Source organism: Sitophilus oryzae, unplaced genomic scaffold, assembly GCF_002938485.1.
Source record: "Sitophilus oryzae breed Bouriz unplaced genomic scaffold, Soryzae_2.0 scaffold_1297_pilon_pilon, whole genome shotgun sequence".
Taxonomy (NCBI): Eukaryota; Metazoa; Arthropoda; class Insecta; order Coleoptera; family Curculionidae; genus Sitophilus; species Sitophilus oryzae.
In genome coordinates, this window is record NW_022145945.1 from 12,343,550 (window position 1) to 12,363,658 (window position 20,109).

General features: G+C 36.0%; 1 protein-coding gene across 8 annotated transcripts in view; it reads right to left on the minus strand.

Annotated features, from left to right (window-relative positions):
• LOC115874808 (phospholipid phosphatase homolog 1.2 homolog) overlaps positions 1-20,109 on the minus strand; it is a 113,645-nt gene continuing 93,536 nt past the window's right edge. For all 8 annotated transcript variants that reach the window (XM_030890101.1, XM_030890103.1, XM_030890104.1 and 5 more), the window contains exons 3-5: positions 13,549-13,795; positions 3,703-3,937; positions 1-1,122 (exon numbers count right to left, since the gene is read on the minus strand). In XM_030890101.1, coding sequence (XP_030745961.1) covers positions 838-1,122; positions 3,703-3,937; positions 13,549-13,795 — 767 coding nt within the window. In that variant the 3' untranslated portion in view covers positions 1-837. The remainder of the gene's footprint in view (positions 1,123-3,702; positions 3,938-13,548; positions 13,796-20,109) is intronic.

Sequence of the window (20,109 nt, forward strand, 5' to 3'; positions counted from 1 at the left end):
TGGTTGCGATAATAATATAAGATATTATATTATAGATAAGCAATTTTCAAAATAGTAAAAAATTCAAAAAGACCCCGGATCTCAGTTGGCAGTGAAAATATCAACAGGCGGTTCACGCCATTAAACTAAACACTTAAGTGTCTCATAAATCGAGCCCATGATCTCTATGTCTGTTTTGTTCCATCTAGTCAAGAAATAGGGTTTCTTTGTTAAAACAGGCCAATTTCGACCGCCCTGTACAAGACTTTCAGAGATATTTAGTGTGATATCTGGCAGGCTTACGGATTGGAGGTAGTCAAAACTCTAAATGCAGTAGGAATGTAAATCAAAATAAACAAAACACAACCAGACAGGTAGTAACATCACTGAATAATAACATCACTTATATAACATGGCTATTTTAATTAAAAACCCTGTATATTTTAAGTTTAGTTATATTAACAATAATATATAGCCACTAAATATCTCTAAAAATCATGTACAGGTTCAGAATAGTTACAGGAGCAAGACTTTCAGTCAGATGCCTTCAAAATGCGTTAGCCATTTTTTATGTAGTATATACATTAATATTACAAAGCAATACAGTTTTGTAAATGTAATTACAAAAGAAACAGAAATAGCATTTCTTTTGCTCCTTTTGAAGGAAATTGTTCATAATTAACGAAATCAACCATAATTACATGCAAACACTTCTATAGATATCATTTTTGTTATAGAAATAATAATACTTGTTTAAAATATTATGGATAAAGAATAAATACTATTAAAGTCAATGCAATTAAACTATTCTGCGGTATGATTCTTAAATCTCTCCACACCATCATTTGATAACCTAACCTAAATAATTTCACTTTTAGCGTCCTTGTTCTTGATGTCCAACAACGTAGTGGTGGACATCGCTACGCGAGGCATAGTTTCGGGTTTTCTGCGCACCATACTGAGAGAATAGGCTGCGCAGACGGTGCCTAGCAGCATACCAACGCCCACGTCCCACCAGTGGTGGCGTTTGTCAGTGATTCTGGTCAGGGAGCAGACTAGAGCCCACGTGACACACATTGAGATAGTGAAGAGTTTGAAGATTTGGCCTGTTTGGACAGTGGACAGTCGTGCGTGTAGAATATACTGAAAGGAATAAAAATGCTTAATAAATATTTAGTCTCCACTGTATAAGTTATGATATTCGTTCATTAAACACTAGTAATCCACAATAAGAGTCCACCGAGAGACTACCTATGTAGGGCGAGTCTTTAAATAAGTGCTAATATTTTAAGGAGTAGTATATTATGTCGATCCCAAGGACAGTTTTTTTGCAAAAAAAAATGTTGAAAATTTTGAATTTTTGGAAACATTTCTTAGTTTTTTTAATATTTAGTTAAACAATATATCTTGATAATATGGCAACATAGGTAGTAGATTAAATTTAGAAAAAGAAAACCCCACAAAAAGCCAGTGGTTCTAATATACCGTGTGGTGCATCGCAACACGGGACATAGGAAATCCGTATTATAAATTTTTAGTAATTTGAAGGTAGATTTTTGCAATTAACTTTTAGATGCCTATTCCAAATAAAACAGAATTCTAGACAAAGGTACAATTTTAACGCCTCTTCTAAAAAATTTATAAAGTCAAATAGAATTTTTGAATAAAACCATCTGGGGAGATATTATTTGACATTTGAAAAAAACTCCATGGCATTTCCTATGTCCCGCTTTCCGATGGTACATACTATACATAAATAACTATTTCTTTTTGGATTATATCATTCTTCGGGCAATATATACATACATATATATTTTTAGACACAATATAATGATAAGATTATAATGTGTCAGTGTATATGTTTGTTTGATATGAAATAGATGTAGTAATGTGACTTTTACAAAAAAACTTTTACTGTGTTAAAATGTAAATTTCTAATTTTGCTTTTGTGACGTTCAAGGTTATAATAAAAAGGTTTTGAAAAAGATCAAATAAAGATCGAGAGGGCCCCATGACCCCCCCCCCCCTCTGTATCCGCCACTGCCTGTATCTGTGTTATTATGGATGATAACGGAAAGGTGAAAACTGATTCTTGTAGAACTTTATCCGTAGAATACAGTTACGTAGTCTGTTTTCTTATGTAACAAATATTTTTGAAGATATTATCTAATTATGAGTTTTCAAATGGAACACCCTGTATATTCATAAATCATATGATCCGCCTTGCTATGAGCTTCACAAAAATATATATCACTCTATATTTATTTTCACTATTTACTGCAATATTTAAAATATATCATTTTCTTATTAGTAAGCCGTGATAAATAACAAAAAATCAAAATGGTATTTACTAAAATAGTCATACAAATATTAAAATTTTATTTGGAATTGATATATTTTACTTTTATTTTACCCCTGAATCTCTGAATATATTTTTCTTTTTTTATAACGGAATTTATTATAACGGGATGGGTTTGCAAATATCTAAAAGCTTGCATTATTAAAGAATTTTCCAGGTGTTCGACATTGTGTTAGTTGCCACCTCGGTTGCCACGATATATTTCATATTTCAAAAATCCCCAAAATCAAAAATCGAGAACGGACAAATCCGGGAGCAAAGGAGGATCCGTTGGTCCAATTCATTGATTTGAGAAATAATAATTTAACAAATAATATTTTCGTTGTAAGTTAAGTTGTGAGGGGGACCCTCACATCTTGCTGAAAGTATATTTCACGTAAATTAGCTAAAGGAAAATTTAAAAGTTCCGATACAGCAGCTTCCAAGATTTACAAACAGCGGTAGATAGTTTTAAGTTTCCCTAATATATAAAGAATTTATTAGTGGTTCTCAAAATAAAACAAGAGACAGATAGCAGTATACTTTTAATAATTATTTAGTTTCTTTTATTATTAATCATGGTCTACTAATAAACTTGATCTTTTAATATATTTTTTTTTAATATTGCACTAAATAGTGAAAATAAATATAGAGTGATATACTATATTTTTGAAAAGCTTATGGCAAGCCAGATCATATAATTTATAAATATACAGAGTGTTCCATTTAAGAAAACATAACTTTAATTCATACCTTAATTTATTTAATTATAGAATTTTAATTATAAAAATATTCTTTTCGTAGAATAACAGACTACGCCATTGTATTCTACGTAAAAAGTTCTACAATAAACAGTTTTCACCTTCTCGATACCTTTATCAATAACAGAGATACAGGGGGTGTCCCAAATTGCAAAATTTTCAAAAAGACCCTGAAGCTCAAAAACGAAAATCAACATTTTGTTTACGGCATCTTTGGTTTGACAAAAAAGTGGCACAGGCTTGTGCAAACCGCACCCTCCTATCTTCACGACTAACGGAGATACCATATGATTTCAACTAAAATGGGACACCCTGTACTTGGACCTGTTTTCATCTTCCAACTCGACTTGCATAAAACCTGAGGATAAAACAGTTAATACTATACAAGTAACGTACAAGTGTAACGTTCCTAAGCAATATTATAAGTACAGTTATATGGTGGCATCTAAGTGTATTACTTGGTTCAAGACACTTGGATCGTGTAACCGCCTTAAAACAGTTGATACTATACAAATAGCGTAAAAGTGAGACGCAGCGCAACGTCTATACAAGTATATTTATATAGCAGCACCCGGCTGACTTGGTCTAAGTACAATTAGACTACCAATTTTCTGTGAGACTTACGGAACAGAAAAATGCAACAAATGCACTCAAAGACGAATGGCCGCTAGGAAAACTTCTAGAAGTGTCAGACATGAAGTAGTTGCTGTATTTGGTGACGGTACATTCGTAGGTTTCGACGTACTCTCCTGGAGTGCAGTTTTTGGCAGTTGTCGGTTGACAGACGTCGAAGAAATGCGGTCTGTGTTCACCGACTAGCGCTTTCATAACCTCGGTGATGAGCAGAACCAAAGCACACCTGAAATATCAAAATAAATGTAAGAAATTATACAAACTCTATTTTATGGCACTCCTAATAACAAGCATAGGCTTGGTGCATTCTCCGTCGGTGCTGCCATCATCGGGGAATCCCGTAAAAAACCGGCTTTTACAAATACATGAGCATAAGCTTAAAATAGTGAGTACACCAAAAATCTGTTAGGTATAGGCTTGGTGCGTTTCATCTGATTTCAAAAAAATCAGACCGCAGCGCTGTGTACGACAGAAATCAGATATTTTCACTATGTAATTCACGCCGTCCCGGTTACAGTTCATGCCGATCGCCTTAAAATAATATTGAAATCGTGGCTTTGTCATAATATTTAAGTATTTTAGTTTTTTGCTAGTACAGTTATTCCGCTGGAAAGAGCATTACAACCATATCCTTAACCAAGACAACATCCCCAATATTCAAGCACTAAACACAATACCTCAATATAACAGCATCGATGTATTAGATATCCCAATAACGGAACAGGAAATAAAGGCCTCCATAAAACAACTTAAAAATAACAATTCGGCTGGCTGTGACGCGATTCCAGCGGAAATCTATAAGTGTGCAAGTAAAGAACTTATTGGTCATCTTAAAGCTCTCTTCGATGTCATATGGGAAAGCGGAGAGGTACCTCAGGACTTTCGCAACGCGAATATAGTGAATATATTTAAGAACAAAGGAAGTGCATCAGATTGTGGAAACTACCTACCGAGGAATTTCACTACTGGTTATCGGAGGAAAAGTTCTCGCAAAAATTATGTCAAACCGCCTTCACCCACATATAGGAAAAATCCTCCCAGAATCAACAACAACGAACAAACGGGCTTTCGCACCAACCGCGGTACCGTTGATTCCATATTCTCCGTCCGCCTGCTACAGGAAAAAGTAAAGAAACAGCAGAGTAAACTTTATGTTGCATTCATCGACCTTACGAAATCCTTCGACTCTGTAAACAGAGATGCACTTTGGGCAATTATGCAAAAGTTCGGAGTGCCCAACAAATTTCTTACTGTGTGTAAAAACCTCCATAACAACAACAAGTCGAGAGTGTCACATCATTGATCACTGAGCGATCCCTTCCTGACAAATACAGGAGTTAGGCAGGGATGTGTCCTAGCTCCTCTCCTATTCAACATATTCATGGCAGCGCTCTCTACTATAGTGGACAGCAAACTGCAGGAAAGAGGAATGGGTGTTAGATACAGGTATGACGGCGGTTTGTTCAACATAAAAAGACTCAGGGCAAAAACACGTATAAAATTCATCACAGAACTCCAATATGCTGATGATTGCGCTCTAGTTGCAACTACGTTACAGCAAATGTTGAATACATATACCTGGGCATACGAGACTTTGGGCCTTAAACTGAACATCGATAAAACTAACATCATGTGCACTCCCCCGGAAAATCATAACAGCGCTATAAAAATCAGAGAAGAACTATTGGAATATGTATCGGAATTTAATTACCTCGGCACTTTGATTTCGGAAAAGGCAAATATCGACTCCGAAATTCAGCACAGAATCTGCAGGGCCTCAAGAGCATTCTGGAAATTAAAAGACAGGGTTTTCTACAATCATGACTTGAGTACAAAAACGAAACTTGCAGTATATAATAATAATAATAATAATAATAATAGAGGACTTTATTTACTAGAAAAGAAGAAATACATAAGTAATAAAAAAATCGATAACATTTTCCAACAATTGCCGTTCGACAGCAGGCGAAGTCTAGCAGAGATGCTATTCCACTTAACCGGCAGGTCGACAACAACTGTCAGATTTGGCAGGACACAATTACATAAAAATAATTCTTATTAAAACTAAAGCACTCTCTTAAATAATATAAAACATAACGACAGTTAGAGAGAAACAAAATTTAACGTTACACAATATGCTAGATTAAAAGCTGAAAAAAAAATGACACTCTTTGCCTAGTGGCTGACAAACCCCAACAATACAAACAAAAAAAAAACGAATCACAGACAGGATCAGTGGTTTTCACACAAAAACATCCTTGTATATTTTGAGTTGTCCACCCATATCGAGCAGTAATAATCCCCACCATGTTATATGGAAGCGAAACCTGGGTGCCGTACCGCCGGCACACGAGCGCATTAAACAAGTTGCAACAGAGACAGACACCTTATAGACAACTGTTAAGAATCAAATGGTACCACCATGTCTCAAACGTATCAGTCCTTGAAAAAGTAAGCTGCGAGAGCGCTGAAGTCATGATTAGTAAATCTCGCTTAAGATGGGCTGGCCAAGTATGCAGGATGCAAGAAAACCGTCTACAGAAATCTTTTCTTTATGGTGAACTTGTAGAGGGTAAGAGGAAACCGGGTGGACAACTCAAAAGATACAAGGATGTTTTTCATGAAAACTTAAAGGGGATAAGTATGCAGCATCAGTGGGAGGAAGCAGCGCACAATAGAACGCAATGGAGGAGAATTGTAAATTCAGTTAATAACGACAACCAAAAACTAAAGAGGCAATAAAGCAATGAGATTTTTGAATGTCCGGAGTGCGGTAGGCAAATAACATCACGTATCGGGCTTTTCAGTCACAGAAAAGCTCATGACAGGAAACGTCTTGCGTAACCATCTTCTGATGCGTGTCAAATACTCGTCAGCGAGTAATGGCAGTAAGTAAGTAAGTAAGTGCAGTTATTGAAACTATAAAACATTCAGGTACGAGGTTTCTGTGATATATTTTTATTTACATACATACATATACTGCCATTACTCGCTAACGAGTATTCGACACGCATCAAAAGATGGTCACGCAAGGCGTTTTCTTTCATGAGCTTTTCTGTGACTGAAAAGCCCGATACGTGATGTTATTTGCCTACCGCACTCCGGACATTCAAAAAACTCATTGCTTTGTTGCCTCTTCACTTTTTGGTTGTCGCTGTTAACTGAGTTTACAATTCTTCACCATTGAGTTCTATTGTAAACTGCTTCTTCCAAATGACTCTGCATGTTAATCCCCTTTAAATTTTCATGGAAAATGTCCTTGTACCTTTTGAGTTGTCCACCCGGCCTTATCTTACCGTCTACAAGCTCACCGTAAAGCAGATATTTTGGTATGCGGTTTTCTTGCATTCTGCATACGTGACCAGCCCATCTTAAGCGGGATTTTGTAACCATGACTTCAATACTCTCGCAGTTAGCTTTTTCAAGGACCGATACGTTTGAGACATGATGGAACCACCGGATTCTTAAGAGTTGTCTAAGTTGTCTCTGTTGCCACTTGTTTAATGCCTTCATGTGTCGGCGGTACGGCACCCAGGTTTCGCTCCAATATAACATGGTGGGGATTATAATTGCTCGGTACACTGCCAGTTTCGTTTTTGTACTCAAGTCATGATTGTAGAAAACCCTGTCTTTTAATTTCCAGAATGCTCTTGATGCGCTGCTAATCCTGTGCTGAATTTCAGAGTCGATATTGGCCTTTTCCGAAATCAAACTGCCGAGGTAATTAAATTCCGCTACATATTCGAAGAGTTCCTCTCCGATTTTTACAGCATTGTTATGATCTTCCGGGGGAGTGCACATGATTTTGGTTTTGTCGATGTTTAGCTTAAGGTCCAAAGCCTCGTATGTCCAGGTATATGCCTTCAAAATTTCTTATAATTGTTGTAACGTGTTTGCAACTAGAGCGCAGTCATCAGCGTATTTAAGTTCTGTGATGAATTTTGTACGTGTTTTTGCCCTCAGTCTTTTTTGTTGAACAGACCGCCGTCATATCTGTATCTAATGCCCAATCCTCTCTCCTACAGTTTGCTGTCCACTATAATGGAGAGCGCTGCCATGAATATGTTGAATAGAAGAGGCAGCTAAGACACATCCCTGCCTAACTCCTGTATTAGTCAGGAAGGGATCGCTCAGTTATCCATGATGTGACACTCTTGACTGGTTGTTGTTATGGAGGCTTTTACACACTGTAAGAAATTTGTTGGGTACTCCGAACTTTTTTATAATTGCCCAAAGTGCATCTCTGTTCACAGATTCGAAGGCTTTCGTTAGATCGATGAATGCAACATAAAGTTTAGACTGCTGCTCTTTTACTTTTTCCTGTAGTTGGCGGATGGAAAATATGGAATCGACGGTGCCACGTTTGGTGCGAAAACCCGTTTGCGATTCTGGAAGGATTCTTTTTATATGTGGGTGAAGGCGATTTGACATAATTTTTGCAAGAATTTTCCCTCTAATAGCCAATAGTGAAATTCCCCGGTATTTTTATTTGTAAGTGAAAAAGAATCCAAACTATGCATCGTGTTGTGTTGTGGCAATTTCAAATGTTAATAAAATTGCCGAAAATTAGAGCATTATTGGGTGCAATAACATTCTTATTGAATGTTATAGCACTCAACTTTCCCGGATATTTAACTCTCCCGAAGCAACATTTTATAGTTTCTCACACCGATTTGATCAAAAGCAAAAATGGATACAAGCAGTTCGACGAAACAAGTGAATAAACCAAAATGCTCGTTACATAATCAAAAAGAGAGGATAAATATAATTTGCATTATTAATGGTATACTTTTTTAATCAACTAGTAAAACCTGTGGTAAAATTATGCACGCTACTGTAGTGGAATTCATCTAAAAAGTTTTTGTAGCTGGATTAATAAATTATAATACAAGATATCAAAATATTTACTATTTTATTTTTATTTTTAGAATTTAAGGTGTCTCTGTTGCCACTTGTTTAATGCCTTCATGTGTCAGCGGTACTGCACCCAGGTTTCGCTCCCATATAACATGGTGGGGATTATAATTGCTCGGTACACTGCCAGTTTCGTTTTTGTACTCAAGTCATAATTGTAGAAAACCCTGTCCTTTAATTTCCAGAATGCTCTTGAGGCGCTGCTAATCCTGTGCTGAATTTCAGAGTCGATATTGGCCTTTTCCGAAATCAAACTGCCGAGGTAATTAAATTCCGCTACATATTCCAATAGTAGGCCAGTGAATAAAGGGGGTGTAGAGTGCGTGAGCAGGGACCTAAGCGATTTCTCCAGAAACTCGTTCAGGGTGCTTAGAAAGTAAACATACTAAAAGTCCTGACGTCTAGGTGGTGAGCCGGACGGGTGGGGGGTGGTGGAGGAAGGCAAACGCAAGAAGAGTTCCATTTTTCATTTTTCGCTTATATCTCCAAAACGGTGTATTGTACGAGCTTTTTTCTAATAAGAAATTAAAGCCTATGAAATTCTCTACAACTTTCATATATATACCTTTTTCGAATTCGCAATCCTTTACGATCTACACGCTCGAGAAAAGTGAAAATTAAGAAAAAAAAAATAATAACCTCAAATTTTTTCATCATACCGTTTAAACTATTCACCTCACAAAAAAGTGTTCTTTAGAAAGTTGTAGAGAATTTAATTACCTTTAAGAATATATACATATGCAACTATATCTTGAACCGGTCAACAGTTACATCAATTATAAACTTTTTCATAAAATTTTGTCTTTTTCAGAAGAAGTTGTGTTTGTTATTCCTGAGCCACAACTATCGCTTGTATGCAGTGATATGTGTTGCTACACGTCAAAGCGGAATGTTAAATGCAAAAAAACAAAAATATTATCAAAATTAGCAAAAATTATTTTAGATTCAAATTTTCATTTTCTTCGGGCGTGAGGGTCCTGGCAAGGGTTCTGCATCTAAATAATTTTCGTCCGCAATTATCGGTGCTTCTGGCTCATCGTCTTCATCTTCCTCTTCGCCATAAATAGGTACTCCGTTAAGGCAATTTCCTTGGCAGTGGAGGCACGCCGCAGAGCAGTTAAGCATTGCTTTACGACATCCACATTTTCCACTAGCACAATCCTTGGTACAGCGGCAAAATATCGTTTTCAGTAGGACCTCCGGTGCTGGTGGATCTTCCGTTATAATTGGCACCAGTGTATCACCTAGGCGTTTCCAACCCCATTCTTGAGGGGCAACTCATTCCCGAGCCACTGCTGAACTTGGAGGTAGGTGCGCCGGGAATGCTGCTTAGCTGCGCCCTCAGTTGGTGGGAGGGAGCTGATATCAGGCTTAATATTTGCCACTGACCTCATGAATGACTGGAAGCGGTATTGGTTGAGGGAGGTCTGACTTGCTGGTGCCCCGTACCATTTGAGAAAGCACATCTTTCCAGCCTCTTCAACCTCGGCGTGAGTGGAAGAGGGGTTGTAAAGGCAACTGCCGCTTTCTTAACGATTTCTGACTTTAAGTACAATTTTGAAAAGCCTACTTTGCTTTTTCTTAAAGTTGAGGATGTTGTGTCGCAGCCGGTAAATGAATGTAAGAACAGAATATGTTCAAATCCACTCTGCTGCATCTTTTGGGAGGACAGTACTATTGTTTTAGTTTTTTCCGCGGCCGGGTTTTAACAGCAGGATGTCTTTGGTGGGAGGAGTGGATGCTATCAAAAGAACAGCGAGGTCTACATCTTCACCAACAACAGTCACAGAACTGTAAGTGGATTGTTCGATAGCAGTTTTTATGATAAGGACGTCAGCATCATCGGTGGCCTCCAGAGTATGTATCCCATACTCCTGAAGTTTTGTCTGTAGTAAGGAAATTAACTGACTTTTGTTAGTCGGATTGGACAAAAAATCTTCTTGTTTCATAGGTATCGATGTGTTCCATGTCAAATTTATGTCAGCCGACCTCTTCAGCCTATATCGTCGTTTCTGTTCTTGTAATTTCGTACTGTTGGTTGAGTTCGAGTACCCATCAAATACTACAGTGCGTCTGGTTCCAGGATAATGGTGATTGACGTAGGTGATATATCCATTACAAATGGTGGCAACGGAGGCATCTTTTTGCCAAATTACTCTATGCAGCAGGAATCCTCCGTCCACTACTATGTTCATATGAGACAGTTGAACAGCATTGTCGGTAGGCTCGAACATCGTGTAAAGGACAGATTTGACTGTCTTCCTCATCCCACTTTCGTTAAACAATGCCAAGGGAAATGGGGCCAACTCAAACTCCAAGAATTTCATTAAATCGTCATCTGATCGTTTGCTTATACACATCCGCTGAAATAGCAATGTTGGGTCAACTGCAACCTTTTCATCGTGAATTTTTATCGATGAGCTGACAGAAGAAAGAGGGAGTGCACGATCTTTGCGCGACAACTTGATACTTGAGAATGGCAAGCCCACGATTTTATTCATAGCCTCTTTTCCAATTCGAAGAGCATCGTAGCAATTAATTGTGGCATCTCCTACCACCCCACTTGCAATTGATATAATTTCACTGGTTTGTGGAAAAGGAGGGTATGAATCAAACCATTGACTGAGTTTGGCAATATCTGCTGTATCCCTACTCCGGCGGGCTTGTCCGAAGTCCTTGTGCTGTTCACTTGACGTGAAAAGAACTCCACAAAACTCTTCAAGGGAAGCACAAATCTCATGAGTTGCGTTCATACCAACTAACCACTTGCTGAGTACACTATGTGAAACACCTCTGCCTCCTGTTATGCCTCCTCGGCTTTTAAATGATCTCATCAATGTTGTTTCAATGGTCATATCCGACCACACGCCTGACCAAAAGCGATCAGAGCGCTTCATGGTAAAGTAGTAGTAGTAGTAGTAGTAGTAGTAGTTATGGTAATTTTTGTTTTTTGCATTTAACATCCCGCTTTGACGTGTAGCAACACATATCACTGCATATAAGCGATAGTTGTGGCTCAGGAATTACAAAAACAGCTTCTTCTGAAAAAGACAAAATTTTATGAAAAAGTTTATAATTGATGTAACTGTTGACCGGTTCAAGATATAGTTGCATATGTATATATATTCTTAAAGGTAATTAAATTCTCTACAACTTTCTAAAGAAGACTTTTTTGTGAGGTGAATAGTTTAAACGGTATGATGAAAAAATGTGAGGTTATTATTTTTTTTTCTTAATTTTCACTTTTCTCGAGCGTGTAGATCGTAAAGGATTGCGAATTCGAAAAGGTATATTTATGAAAGTTGTAGAGAATTTCATAGGCTTTAATTTCTTATTAGAAAAAGCTCGTACAATACACCGTTTTGAGATATAAGCGGAAAAATGAAAAATGGAACCCTTCTTGCGTTTGCCTCCCTCTCCCACCCCCCACTCCTCCGGCTCACCACCTAGACGTCAGGACTTTTAGTATGTTTACTTTCTAAGCACCCTGAACGAGTTTCTGGAGAAATCGCTTAGGCCCCTGCTCACGCACTCTACACCCCCATACGGGCCATTCGTTGATTAGCCTATAGTTCCTCTCCGATTTTTACAGCATTGTTATGATCTTCCGGGGGAGTGCACATGATTTTGGTTTTGTCGATATTTAGCTTAAGGTCCAAAGCCTCGTATGTCCAGGTATATGTCTTAAACATTTCTTGTAATTGTTGTAACGTGTTTGCAACTAGAGCGCAGTCATCAGCGTATTGAAGTTCTGTGATGAATTTTGTACGTGTTTTTGCCCTCAGTCTTTTTATGTTGAACAGACCGCTGTCATATCTGTATCTAATGCCCAATCCTCTCTCCTGCAGTTTGCTGTTCACTATAATGGAGAGCGCTGCCATGAATATGTTGAATAGAAGAGGCGCTAAGACACATCCCTGCCTAACTCCTGTATTAGTCAGGAAGGGATCGCTCAGTGATCCATGATGTGACACTCTTGACTGGTTGTTGTTATGGAGGCTTTTACACACTGTAAGAAATTTGTTGGGTACTAAGAAATTTGTTGGGTACTCCGAACTTTTTATAATTACCCAAAGTGCATCTCTGTTCACAGAGTCGAAGGCTTTTGTTAGATTGATAAATGCAACATAAAGTTTAGACTGCTGCTTTTTTACTTTTTCCTGTAGTTGGCGGATGGAAAATACGGAATCGACGGTGCCACGGTTGGTGCGAAAACCCGTTTGCGATTCTGGAAGGATTCTTTCTATATGTGGGTGAAGGCGATTTGACATAATTTTTGTAAGCATTTTCCCTCCGGTAGCCAATAGTGAAATTCCCCGGTATTTTTATTTGTAAGTGAAAAAGAATCCAAACTATGCATCGTGTTGTGTTGTGGCAATTTCAAATGTTAATAAAATTGCCGAAAATTAGAGCATTACTGGGTGCAATAACATTCTTATTGAATGTTATAGCACTCAACTTTCCCGGATATTTAACTCTCCCGAAGCAACATTTTATAGCTTCATAGTTTCTCACACCGATTTGATCAAAAGCAAAAATGGATTCAAGCAGTTCGACGAAACAAGTGAATAAACCAAAATGCTCGTTACATAATCAAAAAAAGAGGATAAATATAATTTGCATTATTAATGGTATACTTTTTTAATCAACTAGTAAAACCTGTGGTAAAATTATGCCCGCTACTGTAGTGGAGTTCATCTAAAAAGATTTTGTAGCTGGAATAATAAATTATAATACAAGATATCAAAATATTTACTATTTTATTTTTATTTTTAGAATTTATACAAATTATACTTCTTTAACAGTATTGGAATAATTATATAGTATACTCGCTATTTAAACCTCTGCACCGGCGGAGAATGCCCCAAGAGAAAAGCCTCTAGAAAATAGTAAAATATACTAACAATTCACCTATTGACTCACCCTGTAATAAATTCCTTGTAAAAGTACCAAACTTCCCTTGCACAAATCTGCCAAGGGTTCCTTTTTTGGAAAAACTCGGTGAGGAACAGTACGACCAGAGGCACTAACAATAAATTGCTGACTAGTAATGTAGTTGCTGTGATTGTATCTCCTTTAAATTCGTAGGAAAGTAGCGGATCCTTGCAGTAGAATCCAGTTTTTGTGGCGGGAATGTATCCCAGTTCTAGGAAAATGATCACAGCTGTAACTGAAATGAGAAAAAAATTAAATAAGTAAATTTAGATAGATTGTAAAAAATACCATGCACAATCGTTTTTATCTAGATTAATAGCCAGTATAAGCACCATATTCACTACCCGACTTGATAACAGAAAAAGCGAATATTTAAGTAAGTAGCAGGGCCGTGGCCGGGGCATTATACAAAGGGCGTCTACAACAAACATACGGCTACAACTAAAATATTAGAAATATGAATCTAAATAAATAATAACCCATACATCAATAATTAATCAATATTAGATATTATTAATTTCCACATCAAAATATTAGCAATTATCACACCGCATAGAGAAAATATATGAATAAACATTAAAACATCTTATATTAACATCACTATCCGTCACTCTTATCCTAGTATAGTTTAGGAAAATTGGTCTCAAAAAATATTTGGTGGCGAAGTTTTAGGGTAATTTCGATTTCTTATATTCCCTCTTTTTAGGGTGCAAAATCTAGCTTTTGCAAGCTAAATTTAGTGACGAAACAATGCAAAAATGTTAAAAATGTTAAAATATCTAGGGGGATTTTTATGTACTGCTAACTTGAAAACTATCAAATTTTCGTAAATAACCTTTCTATTTAACATTAAATTAAGTAGCTACATAAGATTTTCGATAATTTTTGATTTTTATTTTATTTTTTTTCTGAAGAACTGTTCGGGGTCTAATTGAAAATTGGCGGTTCTTGATTTACCATGAAAAATACATTTTTTGTTCTGTACTGCTAAACCCTTAATTTGTTATCAAAAGCTGGCAAAAACTAAAATATACATATATTGTATGACAGAACTTATTATTTATATCGCATTATTTATTAAGGAAATCAAGAAAAACAATTATTTTCTTAGTCTTTTGTCACTACAACCCTCTTGATTATTTCCAATTAATAAGTGCTCATCAATCCATTTGCTTTTATTTTTTCATTTACTTTAATTTTTTAATTATCAAACTATATACCAAATCTCGTTTTTTTATCTGAAAAATTGAAAAAAATGCGTTTGCACTATGTGCGCATATTTGTAGTGAAACTTCTCCTTACTTCCGTTTGTCTGTCTGTCCCTCTGTCCGTCTGAGGAATCCATTCGGGCACCTCTATCCACGTGCCTAGTTTGGTTCCAATCGACCCATAATTAAGAAAAATCCTGATGATTTCGTCCATTTAGAGTCATCGGTTCGAAACATCGGCGTCGAGAGCGTCATCCTGTAGCCCATTATGCCGAAATCGATCAACATTTTTCTTCAATATCAAATCGTTAGCATGATGAAGATGTAAACGAAACGTCGGCGTCGTATCCAACTTTGCAGGGTGGGACCGGCAGGGTACACCGTCGCACACATACCTTACCATCAGATTTGGTCGTAATCCGACGACATAAACTTTTGACGTTTCTTACGCCAAAACCAGTCAGTTGATTTGATTAATTGATGATGGGGTTTCGTAGTGCACAAAACGTCGTCAAAATATCATGAAAAGATGGGGCACTTAAAGCCCCATCTACATTCCGAGTTTCAGGCCCCTAGCTCACAAGGTTACGACGCTAAATCGAACGACTTTGCGTTATTGAGAATGGGTTTTCATAGTGCGCTAAATGTCGTCAAAATATCATGGAAAAATGGGGCCTCGGATGGCCCCAATCCACATTCAAGCCCCATCTACATTCCGGGTTTCAGCTTAACCTCTGATCGTTACCAATTTTCCTGACGCGTAAAGAAGTTTTACTTCAAAAAGTTATGGGGTGAGCCACTTTTGAGACGCACCCGATATTCTATATCTTATATCCTTAACCCTTAATCCTTGTACCCTCGCCCAAAAGTCAAGAATTTACCCAAAAGTTATGTAAACGCTATGCGGTTGATGGTCTTCCTCACTTTCTTAAAAATATTTATACTCAAAACCAAAACAAACGATCTTCAACAAAATTTTTATTTCGAAAAGTTTTCTTGTAATAATAAAACGCTACTTTTTATTATTACATAAGCTTAATTTTGTATTTGGTGTGTAAAAAAGAGGACTTTTTCAATACGTGACAGAAACGAGGACAGTAGTATAAAATAAACAATATAGATAATAGAATATAAAAAAGAAGAATAAAATTATAGAAAATAAAAAATTATAAAAAACAAACTATAAAAGAAGAATGCAAACCTACAGTAAGATTAGCCATGAAACACATGGCTATACAACTACTCGTAGAGACTAGTGTTTCTGCCTTCCGGCTTCATTAATACGGGAGGAATCAGCAACCATGAACTAGCGATCCTGAAAAAAAAAGGGAAGCAAACGAGGCACTAGGCAAACGAGGCACTTTTGTTTATTAATAAAATATAGATATAGATGTAAAATACTTTAAAAAAATAGACCCATATAAACTTATCTACTCCTAAGGTAAATCTATATTTCAGTATAAAATGCAATAATGCAATTATAAATTGTTAGAGAAACATGTTGCTATCAAAAATTTTATGATCAAGGTGTGCCGTGTGTAATAACGACAGATAAGCAATTCTTTAAGGAAATGATGTTGCTATAGTTACTATAGTCAAACCCAATATAAATGTAGAGCTAATAAAAGCAGTAAAATCATTATATAAACAAACAAAAACTAGAATAAAAGTCGGCAAAAAGTTAACACAGGATTTAATGGAACCAAAGGTCTGAAACAAGGGTGCTGTATTTCCCCAACACTGTTCAAGATATATCTCGAACAAGTTCTCAAAGGTTGGAAGCAAAAATGTAGAAATATGGGAGTACCCATAGGGGATAACATGCTCTACATACTTTGCTTCGCGGACGATCAGGTGATCATAGCACAAGATTACGATGACATAAATTATATGACACGAAAGCTTATAGAAGAATATCAGAAATGGGGAGTCGAGATCAATACTAACAAAACAGAATATATGTGTATCGGAGGAGAACAACAAGATCTAATACTAGAAGAAGGGAAGAAAATTAAGTGCTGCACAAAATACAAATATTTGGGTATGCAAATTACAAATGATGGACTGTTAGATACAGCAATTAAAGAACGAAACCAACTTGGAAGGAATGCTATCACGGTATTGAATGGGATACTGTGGGACAGAAACATAAACAACAAGAACAAAACTCTAATATACAATACCATCATAAAGAATATAACCACGTACAGCTGTGAAGTTTGGCCAATTAAGGAAACAACAAAACGAATGCTGGAAGCTACAGAGATGGATTTTTGGAGAAGATCAGCAGGCAAATCAAGACTCGAGCGAATAACTAATGAACGCATAAGAGAGATTATGGAAGTTAAACATACGATAGTGGACGACAAAAAGAACAGTCAACTCATATGGTACGGGCATGTCCAAAGAATGGCAGAAATAAGAATCCCAAGGCAAATTATAAACTGGAAACCTGCAGGAAGAAGAAAACCGGGTAGACCGAGAAGAAGTTGGTAGGAAGGGATTGACACGTTTATGGAGGAAAGATCTCTCGGAGACGGTGCATGGAGAGACAGACAGGCATGGAGAGATGGCATCGGAAGACGTAGAACGTTTTAAACCGATTAATATATATATATATATATATATATATATATGTGTTACTATAGTCAAAGTCCGGTTCAATATACACTTTTTCATCATAAAATACTTTTAACGCAATTTAGACCTGATTTTGATGGTTTTCTGGATAGTTGGTTCCATTTATGATACCAACTATCCAGTATCCAATGTATGAATGCAACGGTTCTCAAAGTTTTTAATATTTAATTTCTTAATTTTGAGCGTATTAACTTCGTTATTTTTTAATGTAATAGGTCATATTATCTTCATACTTGTCAAGCCAGCCTTAAATAAGTGTTAATGAAGTAACAATATTGTAAACAACAGAATGAGGCCCAGAATATACATTTCAAAAGTCTCTTCAAAGTTCATATTATCGGTTTTATTCGATCGTATACAGACCAAAGTTGAGGTGAGTTTTTCACGATTTTTTCTATGGGTTTCTTGGAAATTACAGGAATTAGAGTGTCAGTGAAATGGAGAAAGGATTGCAGTTTTGTGAGATAATTATATGCGCCTTTCGGATTTTTGAAAAAGTTTATGGCTTACTAGATATTTCGAAAAAAACAAATTTGGGCTATTTTAAAAATGTTTCCTGATTTCATGGTAATCTATTTTAGAAGTTTTTTTCTAAAGTCTGTCTTCGTTTTTTTCTAAAGCCTGTCATTTTTGACATATGACACAAACATTTGCATTTTTTAAATAAAAACCATAGTTGGCTATGACTTCATAAAAAGCGCCATTTTTTTAGATTTTCAAGAATATGAACTATAATATGTTTTTTTTCGAAACATTACTGAAATATAGCCAATCTATATCTTTTTAAAACGTATAAATAACTGATAAGGTGTTCTGGTGTTTCCCAATTTTCCCCACAGAATCTGCATTCGCCGTTGTTTCTCAGCTTCAATCTACTGAGGTGTTCGTTGACAATCCCCATGACAATCCGAAGATTGTTCTTAGTTTAATCAAGTAAAATCCTTAATTTTTCTCGGTCGTAAGTTCCGAGGAACTTTTTCGAGTGTCTTAGACCGCTGGAGGATTCCCATTCCAGGTTACGGATGGAATCCCCCAGGTTCTTTAGTTCCGCTTTAACCTGGTTTCCGCTTGGAAAGCAGAACGGTTTTGGTCCAGTTAGTGGGAGTGTTCGCTCCTTTTCTAGCTAGATCGACAAAATTTACAAGAGAACTTATGAATCAGTGAGGCACACGAAGAGAAGAGCTTCAGTTTAAAAAAATGCATTTTATGTACTCAAAACAATGGACGATTTTTTTGAACATTTGTTAAAATATCTTAAAATGTATGTAGTGATATTTTAAGTTTTAATTTGTTTAATGTAGATTGTGTAAATTGTAAAGAACCGTTTAATAAAATGTTCTATCTTTTTATAAGTTAGTTATCATAATAGATTAAGAATGTCATGCCAACTAAGTGAAATTAGTCAAAAAAGATAAGGATTGACTAAAACTCAGTAATTTATAGAAGAAAACATATTATAGCTTATATCACTGGAAAGCTTAAAAACGGCGTTTTTATATGAAGTCATTGCCAACTATGGTTTATATTTAAAAAAAAAACATATGTTTGTGTCAAAAGTTTGTAAGAAAAAAAAGAACAACTTTTATCTGAAAACTTTTTGTCTAGCCATAAACCATAAACTTTTTCAAAAACTCGAAAGGCGCATATAATTGACTTCAGAAAACCCCAATTCTTTCCTCATTTGTATCGTAGAAAACTCACCCTGCATAATAGCTCAGACCATATAATATATATTTTGTTAATCTACCGTACTGTTGCAGTCTTGCCCTAAGCCTGATGCAGTGACTAATGCTACTAATAAATTTGTTATTGGCATGAAGAATTAGTAGAAATATAAATAACTGTTCTAAATAATGATTTATGTATACCTAATATATGTTAATGTTGTTGGTAATCAATGCATGGGAGGTAAAAATAACATAAATATAAAATATACCTTTTTTTGTAAAACAGTCTAAAGTTCAAAGATTTTAGTATTAATTTGGTCAAAAATTGAATTTTCTGATCACTTTATTACTAAGTACAAAATATTTATTACATTATAATAGATAGGTTAGAGGATATGAATATATTGTTAGCCTCATATTCTATTATTATATAGACATTACTGATATTAATACAAAAAATCGTCATTTTATACAGTATGTCCCCAGATTGTCTATACAAGAGGAAATACTATTTTATTAATGACATTTGGAGAAAAATGCATTCTTTATTAACATTTTTGCTTGTTCTAAAATGGTTAACGCCGTTTATGCTTTTACTAATTTCCATACCGTTTCAGAGAAAATTAAGAAAAACATAAAAATATAGTTGAAATTTTTAACTACATTTGTTGAAAATAACGCGTTTCTATGGTAATATAATTTCGTTTTCATATTTTTAGCCGACCATACCAATAGGTATGGTAGGCTATTAGGATCGGCAAAAAAAAGTTTTTTTTAATTTCACTCAAAATGAGTTATTTGGGTCATAAATGACCTAAATACAAAATATTTTCGTGGTCTGTCTGTCTGTCTGTCCGTCCGTCCGTCTGCCCGTTTGTAACACGATAACTCAAAAACCGCTGAACCGATTTTAACCAAATTTGGCACAAAAATACTGTGGCACCCGAGAATCTGGCCATTAGTTTTTGGTGGGGGTGGGGGGTTGGTAAGGCGGTATAGGAGGGGGTTAAAAGTTTAAAAAAATCATAACTCCA